Source organism: Crocuta crocuta, unplaced genomic scaffold, assembly GCF_008692635.1.
Source record: "Crocuta crocuta isolate KB4526 unplaced genomic scaffold, BGI_CrCroc_1.0 scaffold580, whole genome shotgun sequence".
Lineage (NCBI taxonomy): Eukaryota > Metazoa > Chordata > Mammalia > Carnivora > Hyaenidae > Crocuta > Crocuta crocuta.
This window is the reverse complement of record NW_027527940.1, coordinates 3,468,663-3,488,634: the sequence shown is the minus strand read 5'-3', so window position 1 is coordinate 3,488,634 and position 19,972 is coordinate 3,468,663. Positions and strand designations below refer to the sequence as shown.

The 19,972-nt window shown below is 46.1% G+C and overlaps 1 protein-coding gene across 1 annotated transcript in view; it reads right to left on the bottom strand.

Annotated features, from left to right (window-relative positions):
* EPHB1 (EPH receptor B1) overlaps window positions 1-19,972 on the bottom strand; it is a 405,640-nt gene that overhangs the window by 128,481 nt on the left and 257,187 nt on the right. The window contains exon 4 of the mRNA XM_077752332.1: window positions 12,806-12,961. Within this exon, the coding sequence (XP_077608458.1) occupies window positions 12,806-12,961 (156 nt within the window). The remainder of the gene's footprint in view (window positions 1-12,805; window positions 12,962-19,972) is intronic.

The window sequence follows — 19,972 nt, the reverse complement described above, 5'->3', positions numbered from 1 at the left end:
AAGAGCGTGTCCAAGTGGGGGAGGGGCAGGGACAAAAGGAGACAGAGGATTTGAAGTAGGTTCTATGCTGACAGCAGAGAGCTTGATGAAGGGCTCAAACTTGTAAACTGAGAGATCATGACCTGAGTCAAAGTCAGATGCTTAACTTACTGAGCCATCCAGGTGCCCCAGCCTCTGTTTGATTCCTCCACAGATGGGAAGCTCACTACTAAGGAGCCATCTCTCAACAATAACCAGAACCTATTTAAAAATATAATGAAAAAAGGTACCTACTCACAATAGCCACAAATCCCATAAAATACCTAGCATTAAATCTCACAAGTCCTGTGTAATAATACCCATATTAAGACAACTATAAAACTTCACATAAGGGCACCAACGTAGACTTGAATACCATGTTCCTGGATGGAGAGATATATCATAAAAATGACAGACCTTCCTAAAGCAATCCATATATTCAATACAACCCCACAACTTAATAGGGTTGCTTAATGAAATGAGCCAAGCTGATTTCACAGCTCGTCTTGAAAAAAAAAAAAAAAGTGTTTGAGAATGGGCAAGGGATTTTTGACAAATGGCAAATACGTAGGGGTTTGATTTACAAGTTATTGAAACATTTATAAAGCTACCATCTTTAGAAAAGCTTAGAAGTGATGCCAGAACAGAACATTCTCTCAACAGGAAAACATAAAGGTAAGTATGTCCCAGGCATCTAGTAAATAATAAAAGGGGCATCTCGCTAACATGTGGACAATACAAGTGGAGTTGATGGGATGTTATATTTAATAAGATGTAATAGAACATCAGTATCACATCCTACACAAAAAAATAAATTCCAGATGGAGGAAGGAGCTAAACATAAACACTATATAAAGAATTAAAAGAAAATATAAGAGACTGTTTTTATACCTTAGAACAGGAGGACAGACAGCAAACCCAGGCAAAAAGCCAATATGCAAACCCCCAAAACCAAAAAGATAGTCAGGTTTGAGTTTTAAAATTAAAAACGTCAGTATGACCCAAACTCCCCACCATACAAAAAACTATACCCATAGATAGAGTTAAAAATAAGTGGAGGGCTGGGGCAGGGGAGGGGGGCAGAGAATGTCATATATAATTAATGAGCATCTAGAAATCAATTTTTTAAAATAGAAAAAGGGCAAGGGTTATGAACAGTCAATTCCCAGAAGACAAAATAAACTGGTCAAGAAACATATGAAAACTACACCCTAATTTATAATTAGGGAAATACTGGGAGATCCGTCAAATCGGCACAAAGTAAAAGCTGGCCCACGTGCGGAGAATTCTGCAAGGCACACGCTAGGGGTGTAAAGAGGTTGAGTCCTTCGGGAGAGCACTTGGGTAATATTGATTGGCTTTCTGAGCGTATGTGCCCACCAGCCCAGCAATTCTATTTCTAGGTGAATTTCCTGCACAAATACAAGCATATGTGCCCCCCAAGGTATGTCTGAGCATTTTTGTGGCAGTCTTGCTTATATTGAAGAGAGGATGGAGTTAGCCTAAATGCCCACCCAGAGGGGCGATGTAACACAGTAGAGGTCACTGGTGCCTCCCCTGCCCAACTATTTCTTCCCCAGTCTCAAGGAAGATACGCTTCCCAGATGCTAGAGATCACATGAGTCCTAGCCGATGAAATGTGATCCTTCACTGTCCCAAACAGGCTGTCACTAGATTGGTGCCATGCCACCTCAGAGGCAGAGGGTCTTCCCTCCTGAGTGAAGCAGCCTAGCATTGAGGGTAAAGAGCCCCGAACCCTGACAGTCAGGCCTGGGTGAAACCAGGCCCAGCCACTCATTAATGTGTAAGCCCTTCCGGGCCTCAGTTGTCTTAACTGTAAATTGGGAATACAAGGAATGCCTATATTATCTTCCGTGAGACAGAGAAGATCCATGTCAGGGGCTTAGCACCGTGCCGGCCTCACATGAGTTAAGACCTCAGTCAGAGCCAGCTATTACATGCAAGCGTTCTCACTCTAATCAGCTGTCGCTGGCATGGTAGAGCACCATGGCACACAGCATATCGGGTCTACTCAGAAGAGGCCTTGGCCTCATGTCCTGAGCAGGGGCTATAGGTCTAGGCACAAGTCTCTTCACTGAGTATGGGTACAAAGACTGTCCTTCGCTCTCAAGGAGAACAAATCCTTACCTCACACACTGTTCGCCTTTACTGGTTGGCAGATGGCGTGCTCTTTGTGGGAATTGAGTGGCCCTCCATCTGTGAGCACCATCAGGGCTTGGCAGTGCCCATTGCTTCCCACCACCCCCGGACCACTCACCCCCACCAAATCACCCACCTTGTGTATACGTCTGGTCCAGAAGAGCCAGCCTATACCAAGCTTCATCTCACTACACAGATGCCATGAAGGCCTGACTCCAGATGGCAACACTGAACATCCTTGGTCCCCATTTCCAAGGTTAACAGAGCTCAGAGGCGACCTAGAGGAGATGCTCAAAAGGCCACCTTGGGGATCTCCTGCAAGTCTGAGGCCATAGCCATGCAGAACACAGCACACCACTATCACCACTGCCCTGACCTTCTCTCTACAGAATGGAGAGGGACCTTTGTGTCCAGGCAACCTCTGGCCCTCTGCCCTTTTGCCTCCGAGACAAGTCACTCTTTTTGATGTGACTTCTGAGCACTCCTGACAGAGTGGGCTGGAGGGTGGCCTCTGGCACAGGCTGGAGGGAATCCTGGTCCTTCCACAGGCTGACCTCCGACTAAAGCCTACTTTTCCTCTGCAAAGTCATTCGTGATCATTTATCCACTGAAGAGTCCAGTCTTTAAGCCCACAGCCAACCCCACATCATAGGAGTTCTCAGGTGCCTGGCTCTGACTGGGCACTTTCCAGCCAAATGTGTGCAAAATTTCTCAGAAATCCTGACACACAGTTTCAAAATAAATCACAAAATGCTGGCATCCCAGTCGTACACCATGCATAGTTCAGAGAGCATGAGTATATCCAAATTGACTATGAGATCCATTTTTGTTCACTTTGCCCACCTTCCCACACAATTCAGAAACCTCTTGGCAGGCCCATAAGCATCTCTCTTATACACTTCCCATTAGGGAAGATCAATAATTACTCAGGAGGCTTTTGTTCTCTGGACAATGTTTATAATCTACCTTCACACTAAGTTGAAAGTGGCTTCCTTCTTTTAAATCTTTGATGAGAGTCAAAAACACCTGGTGTCCCGGGCTTTGTCAAACACAAGTGATCCATCGTGATATATGTGGATCTCTGGTTCTGGCATCCTTGCCACATTCACATGTGTCACCAAACTAGGAAATCTGGAAGGTCACAGTTCTGGATTGAGAAAGGACTGGCTGATACCAGGTTTCCAATATGGCAACTGGAGGGTCAGGGAATGAAAGAGGGGGTGGAGCCAGGGACACCCCCCCCACCCCTGTCATTATGGAGCTGAGGGTAGATTCCAAAGCTGGCTCTCAGGGTCAATGGTCAATGGTCAGTAGCAAGGTGGTAGAGTGCATCGATATGGGTTCCAGGGCTGACTGACAGTGGTGACCTTGAACGGTCACCAAAGAGACAACACTAGACAGAGGTCTAGGAGTGAGATACATCCCAGACCCCACCATGACATGTGGGCTTGGCCTTCTGGTGTCAGAACTGGATCAGGGTCTGATACCGAATAATATGGATAGAAGAGGGAAGAGTGGAGGAATCAGAAGGTCATCTGGGGACCACCTGTGAGAATCTGGGGACCAAAATAGTCTGCACAAATGATACAAAGATTTGAGATCACATTATGATGGGGTGGAAACAGGGGTGATGGTGTCACAATTCAGCCAACCTAGAATGGATCTCTAGGGATACTTGCTCTAAAATGTCCATTTCCCCCACACTTTTCTTCTGTTCTTATTCTGGATTATTTATTTATTTATTTATTTATTTTTTAATGTCTTATTTATTTCTAGGAGAGAGAGAGAGAGAGACAGCGTGAGCAGGGGAGGGTCAGAGAGAGAGGGAGTGACAGACTCTGAAACAGGCTCCAGGCTCTGAGCTGGCAGTCAGCACAGAGCCCGACGCGGGGCTCGAACCCACGAACCGCGAGATCATGACCTAAGCGAAAGTCGGACGCTTAACCGACTAAGCCACCCAGGCGCCCCTGGATTATGCAATTTAGATATCACCCTGACTCACCTCTTATCCTTATTCATAACAAGGGCAATCATTTATGGAGCACTTACCACATGTCCTTGAGCACTGAGGTATTTTACATATACCATCATAGTGGGCACAATAACAAACTATATCTTCCTTTTATGAAAAAGAAACAGAGGTTCAGAGAACTTAGATCATCTACCCAAGGCCACACTGCAAGGGAAGGGCAGAGCCGAGAGTAAACCCCAGGCTACCTGATTCCAACAGCAGGACTCTTAACGCTCAACTGTGTTGGGCACCTACTACGTAAGATCATGGAGATGGTAAAAAATAAATAAATCAGATTAGCATGTCAAAGAGCTCTCGGTCCAGTGGACAGAGAGAGTCCTATACCCGAACAGCTCCAACTAGTGAAGAATATTCAGAGTGTGCAAAGTAAGGCAAGGCATCTTCCTTCCTTCCTGGGGATGAGGCAAGGTGGTGGCAGAGAACAAAGGATGCAGAGTCACCTATTCCTGACTGTCTTCCCTTCTGAGGCAGAGAACTGGAGCAGGGAAGATTTAAGAACCGGGAGCTACACATACCATTAAGTTTCAGCATGCATCCCAGACCAGCCCCACCCGGGACCGGAGCTTGCAAATTTGGCATCAGGGTCCTAGAACCATGGAGTGGACGGTTTCCTTCCACATTTTCAGAAGAGAGAAGAGAACGGATTACAATTTATCCCAATCCCCTCCTCCTTCTGAAACTTCACAGTTAAGTCAGCGCTCTGTGGGCCTCAAGCAAAGAGGGACAAGACCAGCAAGTGTCTCTAAGCACAAGTCGGGCCAAGTGACATTGTTTCTTTTTCCAAATGTTTATGAGTCTATGGAGAAAAAGCACACAGAGAGTATGCCTAGATTTCAACCATGGTAACTGAAAGAAAGCACACTAATACTTGTGGACCAAAGGAGGAAATGTTAGCTAAGTGATAATGTCAGTGCTTAGGTTTTAGCTGCTTTGAAGATAGCATCAAAGTAGGATGAGCGACTCTAGTAATCATCATAAGATGATATTGCTCACTTTCACTGGGTGCTTCCTATATGCCAAACAGTGTTCTCAATACTATTATGATATGTAATACTCCTGATGACATAGTGAGGCAGACACCAATACTCTGTCCATTTTGTGGATGAGCAAATAAAGACACAGGGGAGCCATGTCACTTGTCTCACGTCACACAGCCGGCGAGCAGCAAAGAAGGACTTGAACCCAGACACAGACTCCACAGCCTACGGTCCTAACAATTATGCTAACACTTCTCATTTGAAAGACAACAAAAATCAGTATTCAAAATAATCTCGACTTGACAGTGCACTATGCCTAACTAAATCCACAAGACAAAATTTCTGAAGTCACATTCGTCAGTGCAGAAAAGAAAAGACCCAAAGGGGCAGCATTTCCTGAAAGGACAAACAAAACCACCAGATGTTTAGTGGCCGAAAGTCTGGTAGGAATTAGGGCATGGGGACTGCAACCACAGTGAGTAATCCACAGTATCCCAGGCGCAGGAGGAGGAGATCCATCACCTTTCCACTGAACCATGCTCTGGGTTGAGGGTCACACGTTTCATTCTGGCTACCACATCTTGAGAGTTTTACTGATAAATGTGAGAGATTCAGAAAAGGCCAGCTAGGATGGTGGAGTTCAGAAATCACATGTCTTGAGGAACAGATAACACAACAGGTGGTTAACCTAAGGTAGGGAATTCACAAAGGATGAGGAATTCGTCCTTAAACACTGCACCTGGTGGCCTGCACAACACTGGTCCTCCATGGTGGACCAAGGGTGAGGAGAGGGGGAAGGCAGTACCCAACTCAGGGGCCAGAAGACTCCTCGGTGATGGATGCTGGCTGCCTGGCAATGGGACAGAGCTGTCTCGCAAAACATATCAGCTGTCTGTCATCACAACATTCAGGGTTGTTGGAGAGAGACTGACAATGAGGAAGAATTTGGGTGGGGAGACCTAGAAGGCTGCTCTGAACGTTAACCATCTGTGACTCGAAACGCCCTCGTGATGAAATGCCACAGCAGAAATGTAGCGTGTCCCTGGCTGTCAGCTTAAAACTGAGAGCTCTCCAAAGCCTCCTAAGGGTTATACCCACTTGGGTCAACAACTGTGAAAGGAAATTGTAGATGATAGAAGTGTGGAAGTGTGTTTACACAGGCAGAACTGACCCTTTCTGAAACAGCAGTGACAGTTATAAATAGTTTTCAACTTGCTGTCACAGTCCCTCAAATCTGCATCCAGGTGGATGAACCAGCCAAACTCTGCAATACAGCTTGACCTAGGATTCTTGTTCATCTATGACCCCTGCCCAAATTCCATCTCAAGGGAAACACAGGCTACCTCCCTCTAAAAAACACAAATGATATTTTTTCATGTGCAACATGGATCATGTATCAGAGTAAAATCAAGCAGTCTTTTACCTATAGAATGCGATAGACGGTGTATCTCTTACTAAAGCTCTGATAAGCCATGGGTAAAGGAACCCTCTTTCAGTATGTTGCCACTCCTACATTCAAAGAGGTAAATGCTTTTAAAGATTATCCCCAAAGCGCGCATGTAGACAAGCAAGCAGTCCTCAATTCATGAAACTGGATCCCTGACTCAGGTGGCATGTTTGTCATCCTGGAGGAAAGGGGTCCCTGCCCTGTTTGTCTGCTGTGGCAGCCCCAAAGACTTCCTCTTGGCCTATTTCCTGCTGGATGGTGTGGAAGACCAGCTGAGTAATGAGCCCATCGCCCATTTATATTCTCTCCCTGCCCAATCCTCCATCTGAGTTCAGGGGAATGTTCCCCAACATTCACTTTCCTTCTGCCTCAGTTTCTCTCTCAGCCCTCCCTGAACCTGCTCTATTCAGACCATGTTCCTTGACCTCCACCCACTTCTGTTTCCCATCATGCCCACAGCCCCAGCTGATGCCGTGCCAGAGGCCTCCATACTGCTCCAACCACCCCAGAGGGAGAAAGACTGGACACAGAGCCAGGACAGGTGGGAGTGTTCTGAGAACCAGTGAGATTGTCCCTTGAAACACACAACCATCGATGCACACTCCCACATTCACTCTCATGTCACACCCTACCCCTGCTCTTCCACATGCAGGGGTCTGCAGTCTCTGTCTCTCTTTCTCTAGCCTGGTACACAGAACACTAATGCGGAGGGGCAGTCCCTGTGGTTCCAGTCTGCAGAAATTCATTCAGTGGCCTTTCTCCTCCAGGAGCCATAAAGCAGAGGACAGAGAAACTCAACCTTATTTTAAAGCAATGTGCTCAAAATTTAGAATGCTTCAGAATCACCTAGAGGGCTTGTTAAAACTAAGATCACTGCCTCCCCACCCCTCAACCTCTCAAGTTTCTCATCCAGTAGGTCTAGAGAGGGACTGAGAATCTGTATCTCCAGCCAGCTCCTAGGTAACATTGAGGCTCCTTGCCCAGGGACTGCATTTAAATACCACTGCTGTGGGGCACCTGGGTGGCTCAGTCAGTTAAGTGTCTGACTTTGGTTCAGGTCATGATCCCACAGTTTGTGGGTTTGAGCCCTGCACCAGGCTCTGTGCTGACAGCTCAGAGCCTGGAGCCTGCCTCAGATTCTCTCTCTCTCAAAAATAAATATTTAAAGACCGCTGCTGTAAAGAATAAACAGGTGATCTGGTGGAGCATGGCCCAGCAGGACTCAACACTGGGAGAACAAGGTTTATGAGGCTATGTCCTTACAGACTTTTCACAATGCCCTGAAGGCCATCACTCCTGGCTGCGGAGCACTTCCTTATTTTCCTGCCATCCAGAGGCACTTCCCACCCTCTGGGCCCTTGGCACCTCCTCCAATCCACTCAGCTTGTCTGGAAAGAGTAGGGCCTGGGAAATGCCACACTTTAGGGAAGTCCATTCAAGTAGCACACACTCTGTGCCTCAGGAACCACCCTGCTGTCCTACGTTTGTTGGGATGAAAGAAGGGGAGCCCCTTAAAGGATGAAAGCAGGAGCTTAAGGAAGAGAAACTGGAGTGTTCAGAAATGGGGGAGGGAAGAGTGGATTCCTATTCTTCCATGTAGGAAGTCAATTCAAGAATGAATTACTCCCATGGACATTTGCAGCAACCTCCTAAGGGCTACCAAATTTTAGCTCTCAGCGCATGTGAGTTCATGGCATTGGAGGAAGACAGACCTGAGCTTTCATCCCAGGGCCTCACTGACATCTGTCATGTTATTCTCCCAAGCTCCTGCTGTGAGTCCCATAATGCCCAGCTCTGCCGATGAGAAGTCCCTGCTCACACAGCTGTACTGGACATCAGGGCACACCGCTGGGAGCCACACCCAGAGCTCCTTCTTCCCCACTCACTTCCCAGCCTCTGCATGTGAGTCAGAAGGGAGGTCAGGGTGCTCTCCAGGGGACCCCAGAGGGTTCACAGCAGAAGGGTCCAGAGGACAAGACAATGATCTCTGAAGTCCCCACAATACATTTCTATGGTCAAAACAGCAGAGGGAAACCCACTGCATTTGAAGAAGAAATAAAGAAGCAAGACAAGCACTAGCTTGTCTCTGTGATTCATCAAAGTTTCTTCCACGTGAGTGACAGAAAAAGGGTTTGGTGGTCAGAAATGTAGCAAGGTAATTATTTTTACACCAGTCCTTCTGCAGTTTTTCACAGACAGCAATTTTATAAGGCATAATTATCTATTTTTACCTGCTTCATAAATTCCTCCTTTCCATTTTGTCCCCCAGTAAATTAGAAATTATTTAAACCCAAAGATGTGCATTTTGGTGCTTGGTTTCACACTGCTGTGCACTTTCCCATGCATTCCTGGCTTCTCCCCCTCTCTGCTGACGATGTCACATCTGCTGTGCCACCAGACCGTCCTGTGAAAAGAAGGGTGTCTGACCCTGAGGACTCAGTGGGCCCTGCACCCTGAAGACTGAAGGCAGTCTTGTTGGCCACCTCTCCTGCCCAGCTCTTCAGCCCTCTGGGGAGCACCTGGAGTCTGGGATGCTCAGTCTGTACCTCCCTCCTTCTCCCACAGTGCATTTGTTCCAAGTGGCCATAACCTCACTTGCCTTCATCAGCACCTTCAGGCCAAGTGGTCTGGGGCCACAGAGTGGGTTCTGCTGTGATGCCTAGAGGCTGTGTCAACCTGGACTCTCCCTGGGAACATCACTTTTATTTTTAGAACTCTACCAAGCTGGAAGCTTCCATATCTGCTGTAATCTTCACACTTTCCAGGGATGTAAGCAAAGCATGTTCTAACATCGATTGAGAGTTTACTATGAACCAGGCATTGTGCCAAAGACTATAAAACTATTTTGCTTAATCCTGGCAGAGGTGTGAGGATGATGAAGAAGGAAGAAGGGAGGTGGGTGTCCACAGAGCAGCAACAGTAACATCATCACACTCGGGCCCAGGGCCCAGGGGGCCCCTTCCTTGGACTTTGTGCAAAGCTCACGCCAGCCCCTGTGGCACTGGCTTGGGGTGCACCCAAATCCCTGCTAAGTCTAACCTTGTCAAAAACAATGCTGAACACACAGGACCGCCGGGGACTCTCAGATGTCAAGAAGGGCCTAGGCTTTCCCAGGAGAATAAAAAGAAAATGAAGAAATGCCCACACAAGGCTACAAAAGTTATCATGCACTCTAAATGTTTAATTTAGAATACATTAACACTTTTAACACTAGAAAACTACTATGAATACATATCTGCTGGTCCCAGGAGACCAACAGGATTCATTAAAAATACACATTTTAATGCACTATAGGTATTTTAGCTTTGTAAAAGAACACATTTTAAATCATAAGATTTTTTTTAATATTTCAATGTTACCAGTAAATGAGTGTGACTGATGAAGGACTCTCCTTTAAAGATGATGGCAAAGGCCAACCCTGAGGCTTTTCCAGACTTTGAGCCCTGGGCTCTTGGACACACTCAACTTTATCCCTATATCCCAACACCACTTACGCCCTGTAGATACCCACTGAGGGACAGAGCTCCCCCTTACCTGGGTCCTCACTGGGTCCCGGTGGGTCATAACTCTTTCCTGACTGGATGGATGGAGAACTACATGTGCAAAAGTAAACCAGCACCTGCATCTCCCCACCCCACCTCTCCCAGGCTGGGCCCATGCCTGGCTGTCTTGCTCCACTTGCAGAACCAGTCAGGGCCCCCAAGGCTATAGGGCAAGGCCATGCCTGGCCTCAATGGTTCCAGATATGCTCCTTGTATTTGAAAAATTATTTACTGTGGTGATGCGTGATGCCTTTTTAAGAGAACAGATGGCACCTCCAATTAGAATGCTTTAAAAGGAAACCCTAATGAGATTATAAAAGCCAACAAATTGACTTTTTCATACAGTACTTCCCTGGCACACAATAAATCAAATATATAATGAGGCTCAATAAAATAAAAGGTTTATTTACGTTTGTTTTGCCTAGTATTGTGTTGCAGCCTGGCCTGGCCTCTGGGTCTCTCACCAAGTGTTTGCCTCCACAGGCCAGGACCAGGGACTGGATAATGCATCCATGAGCTGCTCAGGGGCCTGACTACTACAGACAAATGTGGCCTTGATTTGGCAATTTCTGGTCTGACCCTAGTGCTCTACATCTGGAGGCACGAGAGCACAGAACCATGTAAAAGAATGTGGTGACACACACGGGCAAGTCTAGCATTCACCCCCGCTCTGGATAAGGTAGGGAGATTGTGGTGGGGCCACACGGGGTGAGGAAGGTGTGCCTATCCCCAGAGCTAGCTGGACCAGAGATGGGAGAGAAAAGCCTGTGAGGTGTGATTTTTTAACGAGGTGAACTCAGGACATGGGTAAGCAGAGTGGAGGGTCCACAGTGGGCAGACTGAAAGCTTTGGGACATTGCTATTTATTCCAGGAATTGGTCCTACTGGTTCAAGCACATCAGGTTAGGTGGTCGGAAGAAAAGCTTTGAGCGGTGGACTAGGGAGGTGCTGTACAGCAAGGAGGACAGCCCCACGCCGGCATCCTGAGCATCCGGTTAATGACCTACCATCCGTGTAGGTGACCTTATCCAGGGGCTGGATGGATTTACAGGGTATGTCTGCTGAAGTGGGAAGCTGGAGGCCCAGATTTCTGTTTGCATGAGTTGATCTGCAGAGGGAGCCTGGCCAGAGAGAGTTCATGGCAGAAGTAAACGGGAATGTTTTCAGGAGGGGAGCGGCGAGACCCTGGCTTATGCATCGGCACTTATGGAGACTAGTCCTTGGGATGAACATCCAGGTAGCAGTGGTTCAGCTTCTAAAGCTGTACGTTAAAGGATGCTTCACATGCTCACAGAGACCCACAGGGGAACCTCAGAAATCAGTAGGGATGATACCACCAGAGGAAGACAAGGACTCCAGTCAGCAGAAATGGAATAATTCCTGTTCATGTCAAGCACTAGCAAGGGAGGTCTGGGGAAATTCAGTTTGCAAGAGGATGAGCTTTTCCTCAGTTCAAATCTATAAGCATTGATCGACCTCAGAACCTTGATCTAGAAGACACTTTCATTTCTTTCCCCAGCGAAGATTACACACACTGCAAGGCTAGAATCAAGAAAGTCTTCTATACAGACCTGAGTCATTTTTCCTATCCATCAAACTGCAGGTATATATGAAACATTCCCTCTGTGCCCTTCTACCTGGGGATCAGAGGAAGGGATTTGGTTCAAAGAGGTGAAGGGAAGTCGAGGGAGTCAGACAACACCATCTAATACAGAAGAAAGTAGTGGCATAACTAGGGGCAAGCCTGGAACACTGACTTCCAAGTATGAGGAGAATACTGAAAACAAAAAAATCATGTCTGTTTCAGGGCTACAACACATAGGAGAGTGGGAGCAAGTGCTTTAAAGCGCTGTGTGCTTCTTGTCTCCCCAGGATTATGGAGGAGAATATTGAGACACCCTGGGAGTGGAGTTGCCACTCATCCACTTTTGGCAAGATGACTGTCCTTCCCTCTACAACAGAGAATGGGAGAGCGGTGAAGCCCAAGCATTAGCCCCAGCTCACAGAGTTTCTGCCTCAGAGACCCATGCTGCAGCCCGGCCTCTGGTCTTATCATTTGGCAGGGATACACAGATGCTGTACCATACTGGGCACTGAAAGGGACACAGGGAGATGGATATCTGGTCCTGGCACACATAGACCTTTCTTTGGTAACTGAGAAGGCATATTACAAAAGAAATGGGCAACTAATAAAATTATTAGACTTTGAGAGGAACCTAGTCACAGAGATACAGGAAGTACAGTGAAGACAGAGAATATTCTCAGCTATCAGGACCAACGGGCCTTCTTGGAGAAGGTGACTAGGGATTATTGCAGTCGAGTAATGGATCCTGATTTTGCACTCAAGAACTCTTGAGGCTGGGATTTTTAACATCTGGTGGAAAGAAGCTGCCTTGCTTTGGTGGGAGGAAGACTCTCCCATTTGGGAGAAAGGTAAGAAAGAACACAATAATCTCAACCTTGTGCTATTAAGCAGAGGGTGTCTGCATGCCCAGCACAGGAGCTGTCCACTTCAGCACCTCAAGGAGCATTTCTGCTTCGCTCTTAGTTTCCCCTGCCCCAGACCAGGCACTTGCACTGCCAGGGAGCCAAACTCAACAACAGCCCAGAGTTCCTACTAGACACTTACTAGTACACGCCACTTCTGGGGGATCAAAATCCGCTCGGTAATAGCCGGTCCGACAGGTACAGATGGGAGACGCCTCTGAAGGGGATCGGCTGTTGGAGGGGCAGTGGGAGCACCCCTCAGCTTCCTGGCTGGCCTTGAACATCCCGGCAGGGCAGGCTGGAAAACAAAGAGATCATCTGAGAATTAATCGAAGAGTGTCAGTCAGAGGCCCTTCCCTGGAGGTGGAAAATCAAAGATTCTGCCCCCCAGAAAAGGACACTGAGATACCTCTTTGCACAAAGTGAGCTTTTCAGATTGAGGAACTCCTTATTTAACACTTCCAATTCTTCAAACATCCTTAGTGAAATATACCTTCCTGGTACCAATGACTTCTTTCACTTGAACAATATGAATAATGATTCTTCCCTTTCAGGTGTGTCCAGAGATTTAATTGAGAAAATGAATCTAATGTGTAGCTCACTGTCTGAGACATAAGTGCTTTATAAATGGTTATTCCCTCCCTCTTCCACCTGGTTAACAGCCAGGGCCTTACCCTGAACCACTCATTGAAAAAAATCTCACCTGATATCCTCAGATGGAAAGGGTTCCTGGTTTACAATGGGCTGGACCCATAGTTCTTAAATGTCATGTTGCAATACACATGAGGGACACTGGAAGCTGTGTTAACAAGCATTTGTTATGAATGATAGTAAAGAACTGAAATTCATGAGTGGTTCTTTACAAAGAAATTAAAGTGATTTCAAGGTTACTGGCTTAACAACATCACTCTCCCTTAATTGCATTTTGAAATGCTTGGGGGTGCGACAAAAAGAATAAAAAAAGGGTTTTCAGTCAGTGCACCAGAGAATATGTCACACAGTTAGTGTCATCTATCATGTACATTGCAGTGCAAAAGGTCTGGAATGCCTGGTACAGCACAATGTCCACCAGAGGTACCCTCATATATGAAGCATTTTTTTTTTCTCAGTTCTTTGTGTGGTCTGGCTGTGAGAAGCCATGCCCCAAAAAGTCTGTCTCCAGGCCATCCCTAAGGCCTTCAACATGCCTCATCTACAGAGACTCTCTACTCCAGACATCTGGTCTCCTCCTTTGCAGATTCCTCAAAAGACTGCCTCTGCTTGTCCTACTTCCCTTAGGCTCTTCCTCACCATCACAGCTCCAGACTCTTCTTGTCCCTGGGAAACTTGCTTTGACTCACCCTCCTTTGTGACAGACTAAAACTTACTGCATGGTCAACTTATTTGACTTCCTCACTTACTCATTCAACGAACATTTATTGCAACTCTTCTGAGAATCTGATTCAGGGAATTTAGAGAATAGAGCCTGCCCTCAAGCAGCTCTTGATCTAGTGTAGTCATACAATTATAATACAACGTGATTGTCACTGTAACAGAAGTACCATTATAATGGCTTCTACTTACACAAAGCTCATCTTATCTAATATATTGTTCCCTTCGGAAAGTACAGAGTATTCTTTAATAACAGCAGTAGTCACCATCTGTTAAACATTCTTGTTAAGTGCCTTGCACGCATTACTCTATAGGGTAGCTATTATTATCTCTATTTTGCTAATGAGAAAATTGGGACACAGAGAGGTTAAAAAAGTTGCCCAGAACTACACAGTGGGAGAAATGATAGTGATGATATACGTATAAACTATTTGAAAAATATTCACAGCTTTTCTACTAAGAGAAGAAGAAAGAACTACTTCTTATGCTGGGAAAGTTTTTGCACTCCTTTGCTCTCCTGAAGTGAAGTACAGAGTTTCAGTTATTCTGGAAATGCTCTGGGGCAGGAGCTTATCTCTGATGAGAGATAATTTCTGAAATGGAATCCTCTGGAAAGGCAGTGCCCAAGAGTATTCCACAGAGTCCATGTTCTTTGGGTTGTTAACACCTGTTACTTACAAAAATGTTCTGTGGCTAGATATTTTTAAAATGTGCACTGAAAAAGCTAATCTCATTTTTTATTACAGAATTTCTCAGAACTTCCAAAAAGTGAATACAGGATGCTCTTTTCTCACCAAGAAGCCCTATTTTGTGGAGCATCCCTTGAGATTTAAGTTTCATGAAACACACTAGCATAAATGTTGTCTAGATCCAATAAGATTTCTGGTTGTAACCCACGTGAAAATGGGCCGCTTGCCTACCCACCTCAGCATATTAGAAAGAAAACTTCTCAGTAGAAAGAAAAAATTACATTTTTACTGAAGTTTCAACAAATAAAATATCGGTGTGTCCCTAAGTGGCAAACCTAAAGTATCCTATAATGTGGTTTACTGATCTATCTTTCCAAGTTCACTCAGTAAAGCCTCTCCCCCTTTCTTTTCTCTTCTTCCCTTTCTTCTTTCTACATCTCTTGCTTGTCTCCTCTGAGAAGCATTTGATCCTTTCCATTGTAAATCATCCAGTATTGTTGGGCCATTCAGTTCTGGAGCTGAAGAACAGAAAGAAATCCCAGGCCTGTGCTATCCAAACAGGCAGAAGCCCTTTCCCTGGAAACTGGGGGAGGGGAGACTGTGAATTGAATGTATTCATGGGTCCCCTGCTACACTGTAATTTTCTTAATGTTCCAAGAGGAAAAAGGTGTTTTCACTTTCTTTCCAGCCTTTAAAAGCCTACTCATTTTGCATTTAATAAGTTAACAGCATAAACAATCATTCTGATATCCACAAGTAGCAGAGGGTTTAGAAAGCGCCTTCCTCTAAGATTTCTGATGGAAGAAACTAAGAAGAACTGGGTGCCTGAAGTCTCTAGATACCAGGAAGGCCACAGAGGGAGGAAATGGAGGAAAGCAGGTTTAAGTTGAACTTTAGGGAGAGAAGCTCAGAGAAAGGTTGGGGAGAGAGGTCTTGGGAGGGGTGGTGACTCCATCCTTTCCAGGATAGTGAACACTCTGTGATCAGACAGTCCTGGGTCCTATTCCTGGCTCTCGGTTCCTAGCTGGGTGACCACTGGAGAGTTATGGAATGCCTCAGAGCCTCAACCTGCTCGTCTGTATTAAGGATCTATAAAAAAGAAACATACACTTCTCACACCTCCCACAGATCATTAGAATTTAATAAACTCAAATATGAAAATGTGCTTAGCATTAATAAATGCTAAATAATGCTGATTTCTTTCTACTACTGCTTACCCACTCCCTGTTAAAAAAGAAGTTTTCTTTGCAGGAACTTTTAGAATTCAGGATCAGAATATAAGTTTGGAGTCCCAAAGCAGGCAAATCGATCTTGGAACCCAAGTGACGAATGTGTTTCTGCACATTTTATTTCTGATTTGTGTAAGAGTGAATCATTACATCTGAAAATATGTTTACATGTAATTATAAAATGAATGAATCTCCTTAATATTCAGATTCCATAAGTTAACATTTTAATAAAACCTGTGTCTAGGCATCCCCTAATTTATAAAGAAGCAACATTTCTAGATTCAGTTATTAAGGTTTTAGATCGTAACTTGTAAGCATACTTGAGCTATATTTTCTCAAAGAATTAATGCTTTAAATAATGGTTAAAGTGCTGGGCTAGTCTACAAAGCCTTTTTAACTCATCTTGTATCAGACACCACTGGTAAGAAACAGAAGTTAACAACATTGTTATTTTACTAAAAATTTAATGTAGAAAAATAAATAAGAAAATAATGCTGCCCCTTGAGAAAATGCAGCTTTAATTAGAGGTGATACATGGAGCTTCTGGGTAGATTCTAACAAAGAGTATTTAGGCCAAGGGAAGCAAAAGCAAGCAGTCTCAGCCCAAATTAAGTCACCTGAATATGTAAAGCAGGTGGGAGTAACATAGTGAAGAATGGTGGGGACTTGGGCAGCCTGCTGACAGCATACCTGCCTATATGCTCTCCGGTTTTACACAACTAATAATTAAATACTGTGATAAACTAACCAAGCACATATGCACACTTTCAAGTAATTTGTATGTAGATAGCACAGTTCTTTGCTTTAATACCATTAAAGCAAAACTCAGGGTTGCCTTTCTCTTGATATAAAAGTATGGTCAGCACAATGACTACAGTTATGAGTCCCTCATTCAATAAATGTTTACAGAAGAGCTGCCTGGTGCTAGAGATCTTTTGCCAGAAGGACAGAGCAGAGTGCAGGAGGTGGGGGGAGGGGGGCAGGCGTTGGGAAGCACCCTTCCAGGTGAGGGAGGGAGACAATGGAAATGAAACCTGATTCCCATATGGGATGACTTGTGTGATATTTGTGTGCACAGGCTGAGGGGACTGGTCAGGTGGGATGTGCCTCAGGATGAAGGTCTGTCGTTATGAGATGAGGACCAGAGGGAACATATTCTTGTGACAAGGAGGAGGCAAATTTCGGCAGAAGCAAAGACAAAGCAAGAAGGGAAGAGCTGGAAGAATGGGAGAGGTAGGAAGGGAAATTAGGTCAGAGAGTACCCAGCCCTTATCTCAGCCAGAAGGGGCTCATTACTATTCCAGGAGGTGGGTGGGAAGAGAAGAGCCGCATGTACCTGGCTGTATACTGGCACAAGACCTTTGTTAGTAAGACACCTGTAAGTAGAAGAGCTGTATGGTTCTGATGCCAGCACAGCCCAGATTGCTTTGTTTCCTTAAGAAAAAGGGTTTTGTTTCCTTCTATTGCAAGTGATCACAGTTCAGACAGGTGATAAGTAGAGCTTCCCGGTGGCACCTCCCCACCCCCAACTCTGGCAGAGATGAAGAGACAAGACCTAAGTACCAGGTCCCTAAGCATGAGTGTATTTGCCATTCCCTAGGCAAAACACACAGTGTTTCACTCCTTTTTCAAGTGACAAGGGACTGGTACACACAACCTGTAGCTGATATCTGAAGGTCACCTTAAAATGCCCACCCAACTTCTCAGAGCCTCAACCATGTAACAAATTACCTGGTGCTTACAATGCTCTCGAGAACCCTCCTCCCCTCCCGTCCCTGCACACAGACTTCCAGTGACACTAAATCCATCACCTACAGTACTATTACTTTATAAAGAAACAGATTAAGTGTCTCATAAACAGTGCAGTGATTGAGATAATGGAAAGCGCCTCTCGTCCCCATCTGCAGCATCAGGTTATGAAGCATTTCCAAGCAGCCAGGAAAAGGAAATTAATAGAAGCAAGAGGGAATAACCACTTTTATGCAATTTCCTCAGGAGATAGTGGACCATCTAATCTTTATTGGAGCCCTTTAACCTGTCACTCAGCACTCACCATAGCCTCTTTAGCTCTCATGATTTTTTCTGATAGCCAAGGAAGATAAAATGAAAACCTCAAAACATTATTTTATAATTTTCGTACATGGAGGGTACACATTGCCTCTGTCCCTCCCCCATCCACTGAAGCTGCAAAAAACAACATTTTTATGCAGTAGAAATGTGGGAGAGCTTAACTATTCCTGGTGCATGGTCCAGGGGGTCACAGCTACTCTGCAGGAAGGAAATCTCTCCTTGCATTTTAAATGCGATTCTTCCCTCCACTGCCGCCTTCTGTCCTTGCTTTCTTTTTAATAATCTGATTACTTCTCCTGATCTAATTTTTTTCCCCAAATGAGTTTGCAAAGGTTCATGCCCATGAATATTCATCCCCTGCCTAAGAACCGGGTGCCTTTTACTCCAGGCAGGTGCAGCCCAGCAGCTGGCTCATAAGGTCAGCCTGCCTCGAGGGGCGACAGTGAGCTGGGCAAAGCACTCGCTCCTGGCCATCCCCCTCAGCTCAGCTCTCTGCTCCTGACATCTCCCTTTCCTCTCAGCGCTTTGCTCCTCCTCTGTAGGAAAGGCAGAAGAGCCTCTGTGGGCAGCTTCGGAGAAATAAGGGATGAGAAGTACAGGATGAGTGTGGTGGCGGCAGAAGGGGAGGGACACAGGAGCTTCTTGCAGGGCATGCGCATGGTTCTGCACAGCTCTTCCCAGCGCTCTTGTGGCCCCACATGGAGCCTGATATGTAGTCATTCCTGTGACCGAATGTCTCCAACACCTTCACATTACTGGTGGCAGACACCATGGGTTATTGACTTTGGAACCCCAGGCATGAAGCTCCATGGAAGGGAGGAGGTGCTGGACCCCTGTGCTAAGATTCCCCCATCCACTCTTACTAGCAGTCTTTGCTTTTTCCAGAAACGGACCTCCCTGAGCAACCCCAGAACATGCCAGTGGGAGCTAAACTGAGCACAGCAGGTCAGAGTGGCTCATTTACTGAGAAAAACTCTATGGCAGTGGCAGTGGGGGAGATGCCCCATGCTGGAGGTCTTGGGGAGAGTAAGGCGAGCTGGGAGGGCTTCCCGGAGAAGGTAGACATGGACAGGCCTTGAAGGATGGGTAAGAGCTGATGCAGAAATGGAAAGGTAGGGCAAAGGGAAGATGATGTGCCAAGACAGAGAGAGCAGGGGTCTGGCTTGCCTGGAGAAACTCTGGATAGTCCTAAAGGTTGCTAGGAACGCAAAGCACTTAAAGGGGACATGCAGGAGCTGCACTTCTATGTCAACCTGCACAAACGAAGCCAAACGGGTCTCCGGTTTCTGCCTCCCTGGGCCAGGTGCCAGCTGTAATGGCCTGTGCAGAGGGGATACTTAGCTGTGTCACACACTCATATCACTCTTGGTGACACTTGCTGAAATTGATGAATGCTGCAGGCACCACGACACAGACAAGACTGTAACTTCCAGTGCTATTAAGCTGTTCAGACAGCAGCAGCAGCAGGGAGCCTCGAATGCATCAATCAGCATGGAAGTTGTTAAAGAGGCGGGGTGGAGACGGAGGCCTCTGCCTGGGTGGAGTGGGAATGGGGAGATTACCAGTCAGGACTGAAGGATGACAAACAGAAGTACAGGGTCCCAAGGGGGGAGGGGCAGACACTTAGGTCCTTGTCAGTAATGGCAGTCTGTCCCCAGGGAGCAGCCAGGCACAGCACATCGAAGGCCAGGTCTGGATGTGGCAGGCATCAGAGCTTCTCAGAAGGGAGCTCAGAGCTGCATTCTTCAGTCTCCATCCAAGCTCAGTGTGGTCAGAGGGGGTGGGTAGCCACAAGCAAACCTAGATGTTTCCTAATAATCTAGACCAGTGATTCTCAAACTGTGGTCTCCAGACCAGCAACAGTGGCATCCTCTGGGAACTTGCAGAGATTCGGAGTCTCCGACCCCATTCTAAACCTACTGAGCCAGAAACTCAGGGGTGGGGCGCAGT